The sequence below is a fragment of the Symsagittifera roscoffensis genome, chromosome 9 (genome assembly GCF_963678635.1).
Source record: "Symsagittifera roscoffensis chromosome 9, txSymRosc1.1, whole genome shotgun sequence".
In the NCBI taxonomy this organism is placed as follows: Eukaryota; Metazoa; Xenacoelomorpha; order Acoela; family Convolutidae; genus Symsagittifera; species Symsagittifera roscoffensis.
The window spans coordinates 24,667,164-24,689,201 of NC_087070.1; the positions used below are offsets into that span (position 1 = coordinate 24,667,164).

General features: G+C 35.4%; 2 protein-coding genes across 4 annotated transcripts in view; one reads left to right on the top strand and one right to left on the bottom strand.

The window, feature by feature from the left end:
* The window catches only part of LOC134854542 (histamine H3 receptor-like), a 95,325-nt gene extending 86,431 nt beyond the window's left edge, over positions 1 to 8,894 (top strand). For all 3 annotated transcript variants that reach the window (XM_063870839.1, XM_063870840.1, XM_063870841.1), the window contains 5 exons: positions 3,697 to 3,880; positions 4,085 to 4,603; positions 4,840 to 4,973; positions 7,588 to 7,887; positions 8,230 to 8,894. In XM_063870839.1, coding sequence (XP_063726909.1) covers positions 3,697 to 3,880; positions 4,085 to 4,603; positions 4,840 to 4,973; positions 7,588 to 7,887; positions 8,230 to 8,415 — 1,323 coding nt within the window. In that variant the 3' untranslated portion in view covers positions 8,416 to 8,894. The remainder of the gene's footprint in view (positions 1 to 3,696; positions 3,881 to 4,084; positions 4,604 to 4,839; positions 4,974 to 7,587; positions 7,888 to 8,229) is intronic.
* LOC134854912 (leucine-rich repeat-containing protein 71-like) overlaps positions 1 to 22,038 on the bottom strand; it is a 251,335-nt gene that overhangs the window by 159,803 nt on the left and 69,494 nt on the right. The gene's annotated exons all lie outside the window — the stretch shown is intronic.

The window sequence follows — 22,038 nt, forward strand, 5'->3', positions numbered from 1 at the left end:
TGTTCTATAGTGTTTTTGATTGCAGATTGAGATGGAAGAATTGACGAAATTCAATGCTGTAATTATTACGTGATTTCGTAATTTCGTGTACTGGGAATTTTCCGAAATTGAATTAATTGAATTACGTTATGGATTTTCATTATCCAAAGGATTGAGTGCATTATATATTTTTTCGGTAGTTGCAACTACGAATTCTTTGTCGTAATGGGATGGGGGAATTGCTTTACCCGAAGGAGTTCTTGAAATTAGATCGGTAAAACCCATATCTTTTCCCGCTAAATGCTTGATAGTAAAATTGAATGGTAGAAGACGATCTACCCATCTTCTCAATCGGCTATGGTACGTTTTGTTTCCGTGATTAGGTGACAAAGCGGAAAGGAGAGCTTTGTGGTCGGTAATAATTTCGAATTCGGAACCGTAGAGATAATTTTTGTAATGTTCCACCGCCCATACAACTCCTAATAACTCTAATTCGTTTGTTGAATATTTGGATTCATGAGGATTTAAAAATCTTGAAGCAAATGACACTGTTTTCCAAACGTTTTCATGGAGTTGTTCGAGGGATGCACCTAACCCATTGTGTGAAGCATCGGTTTTTACTCTCGTGGACTTTTTTACGTCGAAGTGTGTGTTTTCAGTAAGATTTACTATTTCTGATTTAATCTTATCGAACGCTTTTGAGTGATCTTCATTCCAAAGGAAAATTGACTTCTTGTTTGGAAGAGGTCTAAGCGGGCTTCCGAGGGATGCTAAATTTGGTACAAATTTAATGTACTGATTAGTTGACCCGAAGAATGATCTTAATTCTTTTAGATTCTTTGGAATTGGAATATCTTTGATTGCCTTGGTTTTATCGAATAGTGGGGCGATTCCGGTTTTCGATATTTTAAAGCCGAGCCATTCGATTTCTTTTTGGAAGAATTTGCATTTCGACCATTTAACTGCGAAATTGTAACTATCTAGCGTTGATAAAATTTTATAAACAATTTTCTTGTGATCGTTAAAACTTCCTTTGGAAGCGACTAATATGTCGTCAAGGTAACAATTAGTGAAAGGAATATTTCCCAGAGTTGAGTCCATGACTCTTTGAAACTCGTTTGGCATATCGCCGAGTCCGTAAAAACCGGTTAAAAATTGATAAGTGCCTGTTATATCTCCGCCAACTAGGCTAAAATTGCATTGGCTGCTAGTAAAGTTGTCTAGCGAGAGTTGACTATATGCGTTCTTTAAGTCTAGATTTGTAAACCATACTTCTCCGGCGGAGTTGTTTGAAATTTGAGCCGCTACGTTATCCACTAACTCGTGTATATTGGGCATCTGATATTTGTTCTTGTAAATCTGTTTGTTGATAAATTTTGAATCTAGAGCTAGCTTTATCGATTTGTCTTTTTTACAAGTGATAACTATCAGACTAATAAATCTGTCCTCGTCACAGTTTTCTAATTTTTTGATGTTAAGTCTGTATAATTCTGATTTTACTGAATCCAGTAAGTGTAAAGGGACCCTACTGCCTTTTAGTTGAATTGGCTTTAGAGGTTCGTGAAAGTGTGTTATTTTTGTTTGATTTTTTATCTTTCCAATCCGAAGGAATAATTGTTTGAAGGTTTTGGAAATCATTTCTATTTCAATATCTCTGTCAAGTGAGGTAACTGAATTGATAGACTTACAAGTTCTCTTGTTGGTGAGTGTTGTGAATTGTTTTTGTGAAACTTCAATTCCGACTTTTGGTAAATTGTTGTTTCCCAAGATGTTTCTTTCATGACCTTGAGTTAAGAAGAAGTGGCATTCCTTGTGAGACCATCCATTTGAGAAAATTGGGACGATTACCTCTCCAGTGATATTTATTGCGTTGTTCGTAAATCCGCAATAGAGTTCTTTAGTCGCTTTATCTACTGGATAAATTTTCACATAAGGGTCTCGTAACTTCAACTCGTGTAACACGTTCTGCTTAAGGAAGCTTACAGGGCTTGCTGAGTCCACCTGTATATTGAGAATTACTTGATTTTCATTTCCTAAGCCGATGTTTAGTAATTTCTTCAGTTCCTTTCCTTGATCGTCGTAGATAGTTGTTACGTTTAATACAGAGTAATCATCGTTATCGCTCTGTCCGGACTCCGACCATGCGTTGATTACTCCACAGCATTCTCTATTGGCGTGGTCGATATGTACATCCGGTTGTTCCGAAGGATAATTATGGTCTGTATTATTTACAATTTGACTATCCACAATATTTACATTTTTACGGCGTGATTTACAGAGTCTAGTAAAATGTCCTCGATATTTACAAGTCGTACAAGTCGTATCTTTAGCGAGGCAAACCGCTAGATGTCCTTTTGTAAAATTTCCGCCGCATTTCATACATGTGTTGGTTCTTTCGATGTTTAGGGTGGGTTCTCTTTTTACATTAAAATGATTAAAAGATTTGTTGGAGGAATATCCGTTGGATTTAAAAGTACTCGTCATTTTGATGTGGTTTGTTATTCCTTTTTCGTCAATCAGGGCTACATTTAAGGCTTCTAGTGGAGGTAAGGTTTCCGTGAGAAGTTTCCGTTGGATGTCCGAGTTCTTCATGTTATTGATAAAAATATCTCGAAACCATTCGTCTTCTCCTGTGGGAATGTTACATCTTTTCGCCATTTCTGCAAGTGCCCCCCAGAATTGTTCTAATGATTCTCTGTCCCTCTGTTTTCTGTTTAATAGCTTGTGTCTTTCGAAGGTTATGTTTGTCTTTCTCACAAAAGCTACGGACAAATTTTCCCAAAATTCTTTGAAAGAAATTTGTAGAACTTTAACTCTCGTAAACTTTTGGCCGAATATTTTCTTTCCTTCGTTTCCGAGGGCTAGATAGAGTATGGATCTGAGTTTTTTGTCCGCCTCTTCAAGTCTCATGCAGTTGAATTTCTTGGTTTCTGACTTTATTGAGGCCATTTCTTCATCATCGAATCTCTTTTGTTCTCGAATATTCCTCTCGATGCGAGATGTTTTTTGAGCGTCGGATTCACTTTCCGGCGGATTTTCCAATGTTGGGGGAAGTGGATGATATCGTTCCGATGGATTCAAGAGATTTTCGATATCGATATTCTCCTTTGCGACTATTGCTAGCTGGAATAGATCGCTCCACTCTTCCCAAGGTATTGGTGGGTCCACTCTGTGGTTTTGCCAAAATGAAGGTATACCTCTCACGTTTGATTCGTTGCTGTTTGACTGCGCCATGATAAAATGTTTCTTTGTTACGGATAATTCTACTTAGTTACAAATAAGATATGTTTAAAAAGTGAATTAATCTCTAAATTAAAACATTAAAAAGTGAGCGGTCATTCTCTCCGTCGGAGAGAATGAAGATAACAAGGTCATATCTAAATTAACCAGTTAAGAAACTTTAAAACTAATTAAATGAAATAAGACGAATAGTAAGATTCGCAACAGGTGCACACCCACCTTGTTTTAAATTTATTTGACCGATATTCCAATAAGAATGGAGGATTAGAAAAGTGATTCCTAAATTGAGGATAAAATTTAGTGCTAAGTAAAACGAAAGTAGTTAAATTGCTTGAGGTTAAATTGCTTGAAGTGAAATTATTTGAGGACATGGTATTAAACTATAAGAAGTTAAATATTATAACAACGAATAAAAGTAGGTCTCATATTATTTATCTGATGGAATGAAAAATGTGTCTGAAAGCTCAATTTTTTAAGGCGGTGGAGAAGTCTGAGAGTAAGTCTTCGGGTGGAGGTGGACAAGAGGGGGGACCCGGGACACCCACGTTCGCAGGCAAAGCCAGGGCTGTGCTCGCAATCATCAGAACCCGCAAACTGGCCAGAGAGTCCAGAGGAGCAGCAGGGGAGGAGGAGAGAGGGGTCACCGACCCAGAGCAGGCAAGTTGCGGCGAATAACAACCATTTTGGTGTCTTCATTTGTTAGCAAAGCTAATTATGCTCATTTTGTCATCTGTTTGGGAACATGTGGTGGTCGAAATAGTTTGAAGTGGGGTTTGATTGTGGTATAAAATTATTTCTGCCAATGACTGATTTTATGATAAATATGTTAACATATATGCTATAAACTAGTGCCTTTTCAAGGAAGAAGAATTAGCCGAGAAAAGCAAAGCACTCGAAAGAGAACTACAAGCCAAGCGCATCAGCACTTTCAAGTCCAATTTGAATCATCGCAAATTGGGACCCCAAAATAAAAGCAACGTCTGGGACAGATTCGCCACTTCGGTTGCCGCAGCCAGAAGACAAAGTAATCTGGACGAAGAGTTAAGTCCAGTGGTCAAAAATGCACCCATTATATTCTCAACCAGAACCCAAAACATTCTCCTGGATGCCGTCATCAACGGCAACTCCGAAGTCACAGTCGGTCGCAATCCTGGGGCTAAATTTTCGAAGGCATCTTCAGTTCCAAGACCAGACTTGAACCTAAACATGAATAGTGGAACTGTTAGTAGCCATCTAGCGGGCAAGCACAGCATGAGTGCCATGTCAGGTGTTGGTGACTCATCCCCATTTTCGAAAGTTTCGTTTATGAACCAACCCTCGAATGGCGGAGTGCATATGGCAGATGTGGAAGTTAGCACATATCAGATTGCGAACACCAATCACAGTGAGTTTGTTCATTATCAGACTTTTGATATGAGTACAACACACATCTGACAAAACGGTTGGATATAATAATATTTGTTGAAGAAACTTCAAGTGAGATTTTTTACTGTTCGTTGACTTGGTCTTAAACCACGAAAAAGATACCTGATGAATTTTCATAGATAATGCTCAAACTAAAAACTAAGAGATCAAAATTAATATTTGGGAAAAATTCAAGTTTTGGACGTTTTCGTTTAGCTGGGAATGGCATTGGATCTCCAAAATCGACCCACTATGTCCCAATGTCCAGATGCAACAGCAAACATAACACACCCGCCACTGGCAACGGTGTAATACATAACATGGACAATGAACTGACTTCACCCACTTCTGTTAGTTTCCATTTAAAGTTCCACGTCTTAGTCAAAAGGTCGGTAGTTCGAGTACCACCATGATCCCGTGCTCGTTGCCTACGGATAACGTAACAATTCTCAGCCATGAAGACAATCAAAAAGCGTGTCTTTTGAAAGAAGGAGAGCAACAGCCCTTTATCCGTAAAGAGCTAACAGCCTGTATGCTAGTCCGTTCCCTCGCAAATAAATGGTCTCAGCTGATCAGATGCAACTAATCAATGATTCTTGATCAACCGAATGAAGTTTTTCAGACAATGCATGCATAGATTTTCTCATCCCTCCTGCGACGCAAAAACGTTCTTTCAAGCTTTCCAAAAGTTTCTGTCATTTGTTGTTTTTTTTTAGCCAAACGGCCCTGTTTCATTTGATTGTTTCTTTATAGACTACGAAGACAAACAAGTCTGCTCGCATCAGGGCGAGGCCCTGAATGTTCCGACTGCCTTTTAAGGTCTATGGAGCAGTAAAAACATGAAACATTAGATGTAAAAAAAAAAACTGTTCGTATCAAGGCGAAGCCCTAAATGTTCCGACTGCCTTTTAAGGTCTAATGGAGCAATAATAACATAAAAAATTAAATATAAAAAAAATTAAATGGATTTTTTTTTATTTGAGATTTTAGCAAAAATCATCCCCACACGCCATATAAAGTACAAGTGATACGTTTCGCTCGTAGTAACAAATAAATTATGGCAAATAAGCTTTCTTAAACCAATTTGGAACGATTTCTAAGACAGAGTAGATCTCCGCTTATGCGTCAATAGCGCGAAATGTATCGCGCGTTAATTGTCCCAAAATGGCATTTTTAAACCCCCATAATTTTACAAAAAATAATCACAAGTGAAGTATCTTTTCAAATTTAAGCCAAGAAAAACAATACCTTTTGAATGATATAAAAAATTCCGTCTAAAAAGTCGAAATTTGTCTGAAGAAAAAAACCCACCCCGAGCACAAATATTCCGTTACTTTCGTTACAAAAGTCGGAACAACAATTCAAAGTTCAAACAGTTCATTAAACTGGATTGTTCATATCTGAAATGAACAAATGAAATGAGCTGGTTAGATTTTTTGGCGTTATAATTGTGCAATGCATCCTTTTTATCCGTTTTGGACAACTTTTTTTCGATAATAATCAAAAAGTTCAAGTATGGATGCTACAATTAAAAATATACAAATCATCACCTAAAATTACTGCAATCGAGACTCGCTTCCATATCATGTCAAAACAATATATTACCCTTAAAAAAAGACAAACCAATATATAGCTGAAAACCATGATTTTATTTACTTTGCTAGATTACGTAACTTTAGTAATTTTTCCTTTTGTTTTTCACTTTTGTTTTCCATTAATTTCCGATTGTTTTCTTGTTTTTTAAGACTACTTTCAAGTCCAAAGATCAAATGTTTTCAGTGAGCACTTTTTGTTATAAATAAGTCAGCTTGAGGAATAATAGTTTTCAAAATGAGATCACTGGTTCCTCATCCGCCCAGTCTGTTTTTGTTTTTACGAAAGTTTCTATTGTTATTTGCTAAAGTTTGTGCCACTATAAGTAACATGGGGAAAAATCCAGGGTTTTAATTAAAAAACAGGCTCCAATAATGGCAGTTTACGGTGCAAAATATATACTGGCCGACTTCTGCGATGCAATTTTTACTTAGACTTTTATTTAATGATTGTTTTGTTTTCCCGCACCGAGCGCCCATGGATACTAATATATTATTTTGTCATAATATGGTCAATATCTATAACAATGCAAAACAATCGATTATATTTCATTAAAAATGGATTATAATCCTCAATTTTTTTTTGTCAATTTAATCCATTATAATCGATTATAAACCATTAAAAAAATAATATAATCCTAACATTTTTTTGCCAATAAAATTCATCATAATCGATTATAATGGATTTTTCAAGGGTTTATTCATAAAATTTACCTTTTTTAAGACTATCTCATTTCCTGTTTAGTGCAGTTGGTACGCATTACGTTTCATAAAATGTTACATTTCACTAAATAATTTATACCTTTTTGTTCCTACTTTTTTTAATTCATCGCAGTAACACACTTTTTCTACCCCCCCCCCGCCCTCCCCGTTTACCCCCCCCCCCCTTTTAAAAGAACATGAGGACAAAAATTGCTTGAATTTTATCAGCTTTTTTATCAGTCAACACTTTATGCAATATTTTGAACATAAATTACACTCATAAGACCTGTCAATTCATTTGGTTCAAAATTAAAGAGGCAAAGAGGGTCAGTCAATTGATATACAAAAACAGCAATTTACCATATTTTTAACTTTGAAACAAATGAATTGACAATTTTTAAGGGTGTAATTTTGGTTCAACATTTTGCAATAAAAATTGCATCATAAAAAGCTGGTAAAAATCTTTGCGGTTTTTATTTGAACCTTTTTTCGGCCAAATGTAAGCATTTTTGAAAAAAAAACGAGTTAATAATTTCCTTTTATTCAGTACTGTAGTAGCTTGTTAAGCACAAAACGCAGTGAACGTTCATGAAAATTGTGAATTTATTATGTTAGTTAAAGATTTGTTTATGTTGCTTTTCGATCAATTTTTCAGACTTATACTTTTTAGGATCTGAATTCTTGCCAAGACGAGAGCGCCTACTACAACGAAAGCACGTCACAACTGGCCGAATCCAGAGGGAGCACCAAGGGAGGAAGTGTTAAGCTGGGGGGCTCACTGGGCGGAAGTGGTCGAAGTCGGGGCAACCAGATGTCGGACGGGACTCGCAACCGGCAGCTGAGGCGACAGCAGAGGAACATGACGATATTTAAGACTATCATTGTGCTCGTGTGTGTCTACATCATCTGCTGCTGTCCCTTCAGTGTCATCACCTTCCTTGACCTCGTGTCCTCTGTGTCAGTGCCGAAGGTCACCACAGCTCAAGTCTCTTTTACACCTGGAGTCCACTTTCAAGGGCTCCAGTCAAGTTTTCAAGTTTTGTCATCTCAAAAAAACGTTTTTTTTCCGCAATGAACTCGGATTGAGAGCAACCAAAACAGCTCATATATGTGGTTTCAGTTTAAAGATTTGTGCTGTGACGCTTTAAAGTGTTTGTTATAACCTTTGTAAGGACTTAATTTAGGTTCTCCTTAAAGATTCTAACAGATCGTTACCTTGCTTCTTTGTCTTGTAAAGAAAGTGACCTTGATAGGATTGGCAAGGTTCAGCTGCAAAAAAAATTTCTTCAAATAAAAACTGCTATTTTTGTAGTTCTGGTGGGACATGAGTGTATGGTTTCTGTACTTGAACAGTGCCCTCAACCCCATCTTGTACGTCTACCGCAACATGCCATTCCGAAACGCCATCCGAAAGCTATACAGCTGCTGCCTACCCACACCCGGCAACAACACCAGCAAAGCCACCACACCCACACAACCCCAAACGCCCAGAGCTTAGACAGAAATATAGCAAGAAAAACATACACGGAGAGGGAGACAACCGAACTGCACTCTCAGCTGCTGGAAAAATGAATGTTACACGTCTTAAGATATGTATCAACGTGATGAACAATTTAACAAACTGAAAGACATAAAAATATGTGGAGAGGGAGATAATCAAACATTCTCTGCTCCTAAAGCATAAAAAATCCGTGGAAAAATTATTTTCGGACTTATGTGTAAACGTTTCCAGCCAACTGATAATGAACTCGACTCAAAAACCATCAATCAAGAAAAAAATAACGCGCCCCTTCAACAGAAAAAATTGAAGAAATTATGAATAATGGGAAAGACGACATTGAAATGAATCAACGAACAATTGAGCCACTGGAGGGAGGAGAGATCGAACCCTGTCTCTACTCCTAAAGAAAGAAAACAACTGTAGAAATTCAAATACACATCGATAATGTGTTAATGTGTATTTTTAACTCTTTTAAAATCTTGTATGCTTCTTAGAACTCCTTTTTTTGTAAAAATTCTAAGTTTTTTCAAGTGACAGTTTGAAATTCAAATGAGCATCTTTTTGTTTCAGTTAAAAAAGCTTAATCGAAGTACAAGATAGCTTTTAGAGTCGTAGCTGGTAGCTTCTGAAAAATTTGAGGATTTTTTGTCGTAAAAACTACACAAAATTTGGTTTTCTAAACTGATGAGCGCGATTGAATAAAGTTGCTCTACAGAATCATTATTGCTGCGACCGCAAAGTTGGAAAGACTGGTATTTACGCGGGCGTGTTTTATATTTGTAGTATGTTTTTGCTTGTCTTTTGTGGGCTGCTAAAGTTTAAGGTTACCCTTCCCAAAGAGCCACCAGAAATTTTTCCATTCTTAAATGCTAATACATGTGTGTATGTGTTCAAAGGAGCAATTTTTTTCTTAAATTTGTGAGATAGTTGGTAGCTTTTCATTGTTAATGGCTGAAAAATGTTCGCCTTAGGTATCAAACAGTAATTTCAAAAGTAATAGCTCATGAAAGCTTACTTGTTTTGATGAACAGTTAGACAATAGAGACTGGGTAGTTTCAATTTTTTGATGCAAGTATAAAACTAACGGATTTTTAATTGGTGATAATTGGGGATCACGTGTGTTAATTTGGGATAATTAGGGGCTTACTTGCCACTTTTATTTTATGAATTTATTGCGAGTTAGCATATTTTGCCGGCTGTCGTAATAACTAAGGATACGAGTGTTTTTTTGCGGGCTGTATTTTCTTGTGAGTTGATTTTAATGCGAGTTGTTGTGCATTGAATTAAATTATCTACCTGTTATTTCGTGGAAATTGAGTCAACAAGCCCGTACCCAGTGAACATGCTAATTCAAACCTGAAATAATCTGTCTCAGAACTGAAACAAATTGTGAAATAATAAAATAATGATTGGATACTTTAAGAATGGGTTGGCCCAAAACTAGTTTCAGATCTGATTTTTTGTGTTACTTGGTTATTTCAGATCTAAAAACATCTATTTCATATCTAATTTCAGCGCCAAAGTTTAGCTTTTTTGGTCATTTCAAATCTGAAAAATAAAAAATTCTGATAGATTTTTTGCAATTTTTCAATGTTTATAGCTTTTTCTAGCTGATAGCAGGTACTCAGTAACGTAGACAATCAGAGAATGCTGAATCATATTTCCCAAAGCATGCGATTTGTATCAGAAACTCATAAGTAGCGCATGAAACTCAAAAGTTTGTAAATTTTTTATAAATTTTTAAACCTTAAAACAGTTGAACAACAGATTTAGTTTGAAAAAGAAACTGTTTTTGTAGCTAATTGGAACTTTTTTCACCGCTTGATTTTCTTATTAACATTGAGTATTGCACAAACAGCCAAAAAAAGGATAGCCGGTTTTGTGCAACTTTTTGTAGTTAGAAAATACGAAAATATTTTTTTATAAATTAGTCTCGTTTTTTTTCCGCATGCTGTGATAAAAAAATCTGAACAAAAAAGAACCTAGTCTTATTTGATTATTTGACGGCGGTCATACTAAAAATGTCATTTGGAAAAGAACTTTTGAAGAAAAATGAGTAGAAAATAAAAAAAGTAAAAATTTTTTTAGAAAAAAATTTAAGAAAAAATTCAAAATTTTTTGCAGAAAATTTTGAAATTTTTGATCTTTGTTTACAAAATGGCGGTGAAAAACGTTCTTGTTTTTATTGAGTACAACTGTGTTTTAACGGCTTAAAGCAAGCTTAAATAAGCTATTGTACGCCTACAAGCTCACATCATTTTAGTTCGAAATTAGACCAAAAATCATTGAATGAGTTTTGGCATGATATATCAGATCTGAAATTTTGTTTTCCAAGTTTATTTCAAATCTGAAAACTTATTTTTGAAAAATAATTTTAAAATCTTAAGTTTTGAAATTAATATCAAGATCTGAAAAAAAACGAATTTCAGAACCAAAAATCAATTTTGTTTAGAAAAAAAAGAATTTCAGATTCTGTATAGAAAATCCAGAATCTAAAGCTACTGGGCACGGGAGTAGCTTTAACTAAACGCTATTTCAGTCACATTATGAATAATGTGATAACAAACTGTCAGCAAATTGGTTCAAATTCTTTTTTCAATTTAAATAAGAGTGCTCGTATCAGGGCGAGGCCCTGAATGTTCCGACTGCCTCTTAAGGTCTATGGAGCAGTAATAACATGGAAAAATCAAATGAAATAAAACAAAATGAAAAAAAATTTCCTAAAATTTGAAATTTTTTATGAAAATCATCCCCCCACACGCCATATAAAGTACAAAAGGATAGATTTCGCTCCTTGTAACAAATCAATTATGGCAAATAAGCTTCGTTCAACCAATTTGGATCGATTTTAAGACGGATTAAATCTCCGCTTACACGTTGAAAGCGCGAAATATATCGCGCGTTAATTGTCCCAAATTGACCAAAATGGCAATCTTTAAACCCTCATAACTTTACGAAAAATGATCACAGGTGAAATATCTTTTCAAATTTAAGCTCAAGACAACAATACCTTTTGAATGATATTAAAAATTCTGTCAAAAATGGCTAGTTAAAAAGACGAAATTCGTCTGAAGAAAAATAACCCACCCCGAGCACAAATATTCCGTTACTTTCGTATCGAAAGTCGGAACAATAAAAGAATATTTGTTAAAATGTTTTTAAAGCATAAATTGCGCAAGCAAACTACTGTTTTCTTCACAGTCGTTTGAATTGTTTAACGTTTATGAATATCATTTCTTTTCGATTATAAAACCTTCGCCCGCACTGAAAACAAACTAAGCACTTGTAAAATTTTCACCCACTCGTTATATTGGTAAGAGTTTGAATGAACCGTCTGCCAGTTAATGTCACTGAATTTTTTTTGATGGAAAAGATCAAAAAATTTTCTGAAACAACAATGGAAATTTTCCAGCTCAAATAATGTAAAAGATGAGGTTATATACTTAGTGTCAAATTTATCATTAATAAACTTTTGCTTTGCTTAACAAAATTATATTGACTTATAAATCAGATTAGTTTGCCGCGTACGCGTTATTAGCATGATAAATATCGTGCTTTTACTATCTCGAATGGCCAAATTCAAAATTCTCAAAAGTATACAAAAAAGGCAACATATGTTTTGAAGATTTAGCTCAAGATGTCATTCTTTTTCAGATAGTGATAGATAGAGTTTCTATCAATAATAGTAGTTAATTTGTTCAAAATCGAAGGCACCTGAAAGAACTACACCCAGAAATATTATTAAAATAACATCCTAATAAACTAACTGAAATATGTTCTGCTAAATTGATTTTGAAAATCAAAGGATTTTCAAAAAGTCTGCTTGAAGTTTGCGTAAATGAAAATTCGCGTTTATAAACTTTGATCTAAATTTAGCAATTTTTTTTCTTCATATTCTCATAAATTCACCAAGAGATTTGCCGTTTTGAACTCAATTTTAAAAAAGTTTAAATTTGTTAACGGATCTTTTTTTCTTTAAAAAAACATTTTGAGAGCAAATTTGATATGAAAACAGTCCAAAAGTTTTATCATCGAAAATGTTGATGCTTTATATTTTTGCCTCAATTAAGAACAGAATCAAATCGAGCTTTTAAAACCAAACTGCCGAAACGAAAACAGAAATAATAAAATTGATCTTGCTTTTTTACAATTTCAGCACTTCAATAAAGGTTTGCAGAAGGTCAAGTGTGGTATGACATTGAAAATTTTACAGCGACATTTAAAGCCCATAAAAATATTTCAAAAAAACCATTGTCTTAACAAAAGCGCGTCTAAGCGTACAACTTAATCTTTTAAAGAAACTGAGCTGTTTGTAATTCAATTCTTTCAAATTGTAATGACTCAACTATCTCTTCTTTCGGCAGTTCTTTTGCAATCTTTTTTACAACCATTTTAAGTCGGAAAAACTTAACCTTTTGAATTATATTTTTGAAGTGGTACTGTGATCGCTTAGTTCTGGGGTACTTGCACATCAGCAGGTTATCTTTTTTGAATTTTTTTGCTTTTGAACTTTTTTGAATTTTTTCATTTTTGTTTTTTTTCTGATATTTATCTAAAGAACGCGACAAAAAAAAACAAAAAATGAATGCAATAGCTCTTTTCTAATGACGACTATTTTGTTTACCGAATTGTTAAGCTATAAAATTAAAAAAATCAAAAAGTTTTCATGGATTGATACTCTAATGACGTAGAGTATCTCTGACCAGCATATTGAAGAAGGTGGCGATGAATTGCTTTTGTGTTTTAAGATTATGCCTCTGTACAAAAATAAAATGAATAGAGAATACTGTTCGACACGCCTTCTGTAGAGAAAACTGCTCGGAATTTTTATGACGTTCTTTCTCGTCCCATTTCATTTTTTCTTAAATTCGGGTCTTCAAAGAGAGTGACAATGCATTTGTGTTCGGAATGTTTTTTTTCTCCAGACAAATTTCGACAACTTTTTCCAGACTGAAATTTTCTAAACTTCGGGTCTTCGAAATGGGACGAGAAGGAATAATGAAAAATCTTTGATGTGCAGTATCCTCTAAAGAAGGCATGTCAAACAAACTTCTCTTTTTATTTTTAGTTTTGTACAGAGACATAATCACAGAACACAAGAAATATTCATCGCCGCCTTATTCAAAGTGCGAGCAATGCTGGTTAGAGATATACATCGTTCTTAGGGTTTTACTTCATGAAAGTTTTTCGACCGTTTGACTTGGCCATCTAAAAGTGTTTTCTTGCCACCTAAATGTTTTCTTGCAATCTATAAAATATCGGTCTTTAAAACTCAAAACTAAAAAAAATTGCCTGTTATCTACTGTTCCTAACGAAAAGAGGATTGAGTTGGGGATCATTTGGACCATATGATTTCAAGTAAGCATAAATAACGCGAGATACACTTCGTCCAATTATTTCATAGAAGGTAAGTTAACTCATTCTTGATTGATACAGCGAAGCAATCTGCTTCTCTCACAATGTTAACAAGGCCAAAAAATACCAATTATAACTTTACATAGCGTGTTGGGGGATAACAAAAAGAAAGTATACATAAGTTTTTTTGCACATTCATCAAAGGTTCGCGAAGTCGGCACTAAAGGACAGTCAAAACAGTCATAGCTTCGCATTGATACGGGTCGTCGTGTTTACATTTGACTCATTCATGTCAACAGGGGCGGATCTAGGAGTTTTTTTTAGAGGGATTTTCAAAAAAAAATTAAAAATTTTGCATTTTTTTTCAGCTTGGCCAAATTGAGTTTACAAGCGCTCTCAGAATGCTATAAAAGCCTATTTGAGCAAAAAATTTTGCGTCTATGGCAATTTTTTGAAAATAATTTCAAAAAAGCCGTTTTTGGGCACCTTTGCAAACATTTAATTTTAAAACCGCAATTTTTGGCGCGCGCTTCTCGAAAATAGTTTACATGGGCGCAGCTTCAATAATTTTTGGTTTGGTCATCCAAAAATGGATTTCGGTAAAAGTACCAAAGGGGGAGCTTTAGGGTCGGCAGGGTTTGAATCCCCGAGCAGGGAGTATCCAGGTCGTATTATATATTGAAGGCTTTAGCTATGATATTGAAAGCCAAACAAGAACTATCATCCCGCGCATAAAACTGTTCCGGATTGAGTTTCCCAAATTTTATAACCATCCGAAAAAGTGAACAGAAAAATTACGACTCTTTTTCCTTTTTCCCTACCTGCAAATTTTTTACTGTAACTTTATTGTTCAAATTGTCGCAATGTTATAAATTTTGGCATACGGACTTTTGGCATAGGCCAAGACATAGGCCAATTTTGGCATAGGCCAAGACCAACATATTTAGTCTCTATACTTAACCTTGTAAAACCACTCGTTACATCATGAAATCGATATATATGTGAGGTGGGGGGGGGGGGGGAACAGTCAAAAATAGTCGTTTTATTTTTCATGATTCGTTCTAAATGCTTTTCTATCACTTAAAACTTGATATTGATTTTCATAAATTTATGTTTTATAGAAAAAAAGTTGCCAAAATTTTTTAGATATCAATTGAAAGGCAGACGGAAGATTCGTGGTCTTATTCTGATATACGAGCAATCTTAATATGTTTAAATGAGTGATAATAAAACGCGAAATATCAAGAACAAATGTGTTCAAAAAATGGTTCTTTTTCCTTTTTCCTCCCCCCCCCCCCTACCTTCAAGTTTTTACTAGTGGCATTTTGTTCACCTTATCCGAATGTTACAAAAATTGGCATGCAAAATAATTAGGCGATGGCAAACATATTTGATCTTCCTGTACAACCTTGTAAAACCCCTCGTTACACCATAAAGTCGATGGTTATCTGAAGTGGGAGGGGAGGGGAAGGGAAAATGCCAAAATATTTTGTTTTATAGTGTTTTTTAAAATTAGTTTTGTGTAATTTTCAATTATTTCATTAACTGTTTTTAATACTGCGTTCTGAAATTGATTTTTTATAGAATTGAGCCAACCAATTATAATGAACTGAGTTTTGTCAGTGAAATGAGTTTTAAAATTCAGTTTAATCAATGAAGAAGGCGCATTAATTAAATTAATTGTTTATCGTTGTGTGCGACTTTCGTAACAAAAGTAACGGGACGTTTGTGCTCGGGTTGGGTTTTTTTTCCTCAAACAAGTTTCGACTTTTTAACTGGCCATTTTTGACGAAGTTTTTTTTATATCATTCAAAAGGTATTGTTGTCCTGAGCTTAAACTTGAAAAAAATTTTTTTAACTGTGATCATTTTTTGTAAACTTATGGAGGTTTAAGGATTGCCATTGTGGCTAGGTTGGGACAACTAACGCGCCATATATTTCGCGCTATGAACGCCTAAGCAGAGACTTATTCCGTCTTAGAAACTTTTCTAATTTGATTGAAAGAAACTTATTTGTCATAATTGATTTGTTACAAGGAGCGAATTCTATGCTTTTTTACTTTATATGGCGTGTGAAGGGATGATTTTCACAAAAAAATCTCAATTTTGAAAAAAAAAATCATTTTTGATTATATTTAAGGCTCTCTTTCCTCCCCCCCTCCCCCCACCTCACAAAAGCATCAATTTCATAGTGTAACGAGTGGTTTTACAAGGTTAACTATGAAGACCAAATATGTTTGCCATAGCTTTATTAGTCCGGGCTCTTTTTCCTTTTCCCCCCACCTGCAAATTTTTATATTTGAAGTTACCTTTCACTTTATCCAATTGTCATGAAAATTGGCATGTAGACTAATTAGGCCATGACAAACATATTTGGTCTCCATAATTAACCTTGTAAGACCGCTCGTTAGACCATAAAATTCATGTTTGAGTGATGTGGGGGGGGGGGGGGAGAAGGAAAAAGAGCCTTAGTCCGTATGCCAATTTTCAAAACAATCGAAAATTGTGTACAAACTTTTCATTTGTGAAATTTTGGAGGTGGGGGGGAAGGAAAAAGAGCCATATTTTTTTTTCGTGTTATAACTGCTCCAGAGACCTTAAAAGGCAGATACGAGCTGTCTTGCTAGAGTTTGCTGATAATTAGAAAGTAGCATGTGCTAAATTTCAGACAATATTATTTAAAATATTTACAATTCCTTTTTTCCCAGTCAATTTACTCAAATAGCACCCATGCAACTTTGACTACAAAAAAGATCATTTGAAAAAGCATAAAAGTGAAACAACAAAAAAAAAACAGAAAGTCTGAAAGCTCTTTATTTTTTCAACCCTCGCATCGCAGAATTTTTCATCTTGTTGTTTTTGGAAAGGCAACAAATGTGTGGTGTGCAAATTCAAGCTCCGCCATTAATCAAAAGTCGGCCTCTTTTCCATTTCCCCCCACATTTCAATTTTTACATTTTTCCTACGTGTTATAATAGCTGACTGCGTGATATTATGATGTAAGGTATTAAGAACAAATGTGTTCACAATAGTTAAGTTATCACCATGCCAAACTTTTTTACATTTGACAACGTAAAAACAGTTTTTGAGAGCTGAGTTTCAAATGTGGGTAGGGGGGAGTGGAAAAAAGCGAAAAGTCGAAAACAAGAACACCATTGTTAGGAATTTAGTTTGAAACTGAGGCTCTTTTCCAGTTTCCCCCCCCCTTTCAAATTCAATTTTGAAAAGCTTATTTAACGTTGTCATAATGCAATGAAATTTGGCATGGTGAACAAATTGACAACTGTGAACAGATTTGTTCTTCATACTTTACGTCGTAACATCACGCATTTAGCCATAATAACACGTAAAACAAACATAAAACTCGGTATTTTAAAAGGGGGGGGGGGGACTGGAAAAAAGCCGAAACTGATTGCGGCGTAGAGGTTGGGGGATTGCAAGAAATGAAAGAGTTTTCAAGAAAGCCAGCAGAAAATAAAGAATGATAAAGAGTGGTTATTTATGTTCCGTAATCCTTGCTGCACTTTGCATTCTCAGCGTAGCTTCGTGGAGTCTGTTAAACCGGCAGGAGCAGGCTAGTTTCCATTATCCACCTTTTCTTTTAATTCGCCCGTCTCTGGCCTAAACAGTTTTAGAATATAATAAAGAGTTCTCAATCATTCAGGCCGATGTCCGATTGTTTTAAATGTTTAAGCTATTTTCTACTCACATGCAAGTTTTTCACATGCAAGTTTTTCCAGTTTTAAAATAAAGTTATATGCATGCAATTAGAGCATAAAATGCGTGATTTTTGGCTCTTTTTCCTTTTCCCCCCCACCTCACTCAAACATGAATTTTATGGTCTAACGAGCGGTCTTACAAGGTTAATTATGGAGACCAAATATGTTTGTCATGGCCTAATTAGTCTACATGCCAATTTTCATGACAATTGGACAAAGTGAAAGGTAACTTCAAATAAAAAAATTTGCAGGTGGGAGGGAAAAGGAAAAAGAGCCGATTTTTCGTTATGATGGCAGGGGGGGGGGGGGGGGGCAAAATGATAGAAAAAAAAGTCTTGCAGGAACCACAACAGAGACGGTATCGGGAAAAGAAGGCAGAGGCGGATTCGGAGACGGACGAAGATTGGGAGAAGCGAGTGGTGAATGGCATTGATCCCTACTGGGGGGAGCGGTTCAGCTTCTACGTGCGTGTGCAGTCGCTGGTGGGGGTGGGACATAACCAGTGGGCCAGTGTGTTCTGTGGGGGGTCTGTGGTCGCAGCCAGATATGTACTCACACATGAGAAGTGCATTAAAGGTATTTATCAGAGATTTAGTTTTTTTTGTTCAGCTCTTGGCTCTTTTTCCTATTACCCTCAACTCATACTACCATCATTTTTATGGTGTAACGAGTGGTTTTACAAGGTTGATTATCAAGACCAAATATGTTTGGCACAGCTTAATTAGTCTGCACGTTAATTTTCATAACGATCGGAAAATGGAGCAGTAGCTTTACATGTAAAAAAAAAATGCAGTGGGGGGAAAGGAAAAAGAGCCCAGCTCTTTATCACCCCATAAACAACTTTCGGTAGGCTCTTCTACCGTTTAATTTCCAGTTCTCCCTTTGATTTTTTCTACAACTCGTTTAAATAATTTTTGCTGATATAAAAGGCAATAAAACGTGTGAGCGTGAGCAAGTGAACAAATTTATATAACTTTTTTATGCAAATTGCAGATGGACAAGTTTAAGAACATAAAGGTAATTTATGGGGGGGGGGGGGGTAAGAAACTGGAGCCCGTTTCCCTTCTCATTTACCTTTTTTGTACATGAACAGCGTAATGCACCCATACATCGAACTACGTTGACCAAAGTTAGAAACACAGTACATGGCATGCGGGAGGTTGGGGGAGGTTGAAGAGCGAATTGAAATATGATTTGGCTCTTTTCCACTGTCGCTCCACATTTCAAACTTTATATTTTCTCAGTTGTCTTACGGGTTGTTATGATTGAATGCTTGGTGCGACAATGTAAAGTATGAAGAACAAATGTGTTCAAAATAATTTTCATGTTCACCAAACAAAGTTTCAATACATTAGCACATTGTAACACTAGTTTTTCAAAACTAAAATTCACACGTTGGGGACATGGGAAAAAAGCCTAGTCGTTTGACCTGTTATTATGGCTAAACGATGAAATGTTTATTATAGTCGAACAAGACTGCTCCTATCAGGGCGGGGACCTGAATGTTCCGACTGCCTTTTAAGGTCTATGGAGCAGTAATAACATGAAAAAATATGTTAAAAAAAATATATATTTCTTGATTTGGTTCATTTTTGCCACCAAGGACATGCATTTACATTTTTGTATTAAAATTAGCCTGAGGCATTTATGACTGCAATCTTGAGTTGAACACTACTATTTATTATCAAATTGGGGTAATACTGGAATTGGGAGAAGACTATGGCGATAAGATTTGACAAGTTATACTGAATAACAACAGAGAGAAGTCTGAACAGATCACAAGACAGAAAATAAGGAAGAAATGTGATACAATTCTCGATTGAACAAGAACGGCTAAAAAATCAGGCTCTTTTCCAGTTTCCCCCCCCCTTTCAAATTCAAATTTGAAAGGCTTATTTAACGTAGTCATAATGCAATGAATTTTAGCATGGTGAACAAATCGACACCTGTGAACAGATTTGTTCTTCATACTTTACAGCGTAACATCACGCATTTAGCCGTAATAACACGTAAAACAAACATAAAACTCGGTATTTTGAAAGGGGGGGACTGGAAAAGAGCCAAAAATCAATCTCACTCGACGAATTAGATCCAGAAAGGACCTACTCAAAAGGTTGGTTGAAATCATGAATCACTGGTAGATGAACAGAGGCACAATTCAAAGCAAGATTGGTGATTTAAGTAGATCACACGAAGAGCGATCTCATGACAGATACCCCGAAGAACTGAGCAAAGTTAGAAACTGGAACTTACCAAAACCTAGTTCCTACCAAAGCCTAGAAACATTTACTGGTGATCCACTGGATTGGCCAGAATAGTCAAGGTTATTCACAGCAACGATGCATAACGCCAAGATAACAAAACGCGAAAAAATGTTCTATGTGAAAAGAAATGTATCTGGCAAAGCTAAACAGATTCTGACAGTCTCAGCTATGATGGCAACCAATATGCATGGAAACTGTTGTCTGCCTCAGATCACATTTGATTCACAATTAAAGCCACTGGAGAGTTTTTCAATTGTAAGGATTTACGATTCGCATCAATTTTCATAATTTGCAGGCGTAGTGAGTACGTTTGGCAGCATCTTGACAAATTTTGGATACGAACGTGATCTGAAATCAACTGCAAAAAAAGAATGATTTTGATCAAAATTCCACCAAATCTCAAATAGGAGTGGGCTTTCTTGTCAATCGAAAGGAAATGCTCACAACCAATTATGGTTGAGCAAAGTGAATGGTTCACTGATTTGACGTCAGTGCGCAATCAGTTGTTCGCAAAACGAAGTTATGAACCTATGGGAGCAACTGAAGCACGGAAATTAATTCACAAACACCAAACAAAAGCCAGAAATTATGTCACAGAAGACAATAGTCAAGACTTCAAAACCAAAAGCACAGATCAAGTCTGGTGTTTCAACAAATGGATACACGAACTGTGGAACTACCCAGACTTCAGAATAACAAATGCGAAACAAAAAAAACGATGTCGTTAAGAAGCACAAACTGTGCTTTGGGTGCTTGGGTAAAGCACATAGCATCAAAGACTGTAAATTCAATCCACGTGGAATAGATGGATGTGACAGAAAGCACAACCAACTCTTACACTAAGATCAACAGTGGCTTACTACCGAGAATAAGAGTGCAAATAACCAATCCGAGGACAAGAAAGTCAATGGAGACTTGTGCATTACAATACACTGGGTCAAGAGTGGCACTAATAGACAAAACTCTTAATGAATTGTGGAAACTAGTTACAAAAAGACCGCTAAAGGGAATTGGCTGGAGCTAACAGTTCAAAAAGCATCACAGAAAGAGTTACACTTAGGGTATCCACCAAGATTCTCAAAGCTGAAAGCATCAAATGGTTGGTTCATCCCATTTTGTCTGTTGGGCCAATGAACTACGATTATTGTGCCTTTAAAAGGGGATATCCGCAATTATTAATTTTCAAAAAAACCTGAAATTTTTACACTCCGAGGTCGATTTAAAAATTGGTCAGGATATTTTCAATATGATAAGACCAATAGATTTCAGAAGTCTGAGCAAGAGAAGTCCATGGGATGTAAAAACACCTCTTAGATGATCACTAAATTGTTCATTGGGATAAAAGGAAACCTATGATTGCAAAGTGCGAGTGTGTTTAAAATAAAATTAAATTTAGGTTTGAATTATTTGAAGTGCAAGTGAATGATAATCTACTACCTGAACCAACTTTATTGCAGAAGCTTGTGGGAATCTTGTTCATTTTTCAAAAAGAAGCAATTGCAATCACAGTGAATATTGAGCAGATTGTCTGATATTGAAAAGTGACAACATTTTGATTTAAAAAATAACAGACATAAATAGTTTGTTTATCTTCTTTGACCGTGGCATTCAAGATGAAATAATCTTACTCATAGTATTAAGACAAATTATTTGAATATACTGAATTAATTAGTTCTCTACAAACTGTTTAGTTTATTTAAGTTTTTAATAATACGTATTTATTATTTAATTACTTTTTTGGCGTTTTGATGCCAAAATACGTGCGAATTTGTTGATTTTATGCAGTTTTGCCACCAACGACTTTTCACTGAGAATTGAATCAAAATTATCGTGAAAAAAATATGACTGCGTTCCTGATTTGTACACTAAAATTTATTTTTACAAGGTTAACTATGATGACTAAATATATTTGGCCCAGCTTAATTATACTACATGTCATTTTTCATAAAGATCGGAAAATGTCAGCAGTAGCTTTACTTGTAACAAAATTGCATATGGGGTGAAAAATAAAAAAAGTCCAGCTCTTTATCACCACATAAACAATTTTCAGTGGGTTCGTCTTCCGTTTTATTTCCAGTTCCCCCTTTGATTATTTCCACATCTCGTTTAAATAATTTTTGCTGATATAAAAGGCAACAAAACGTGTGAGCGTGAACAAGTGAACAAATGTCCTTAACATCTTTTATGCAAGTTGCAGGTGGACAAGTTTAAGTAGCTTAAGGTAATTTGCGAGGGGGGTAAGAAACTTGAGAAGAGTCTGTTTCTTTTCTACGCTGATATTTT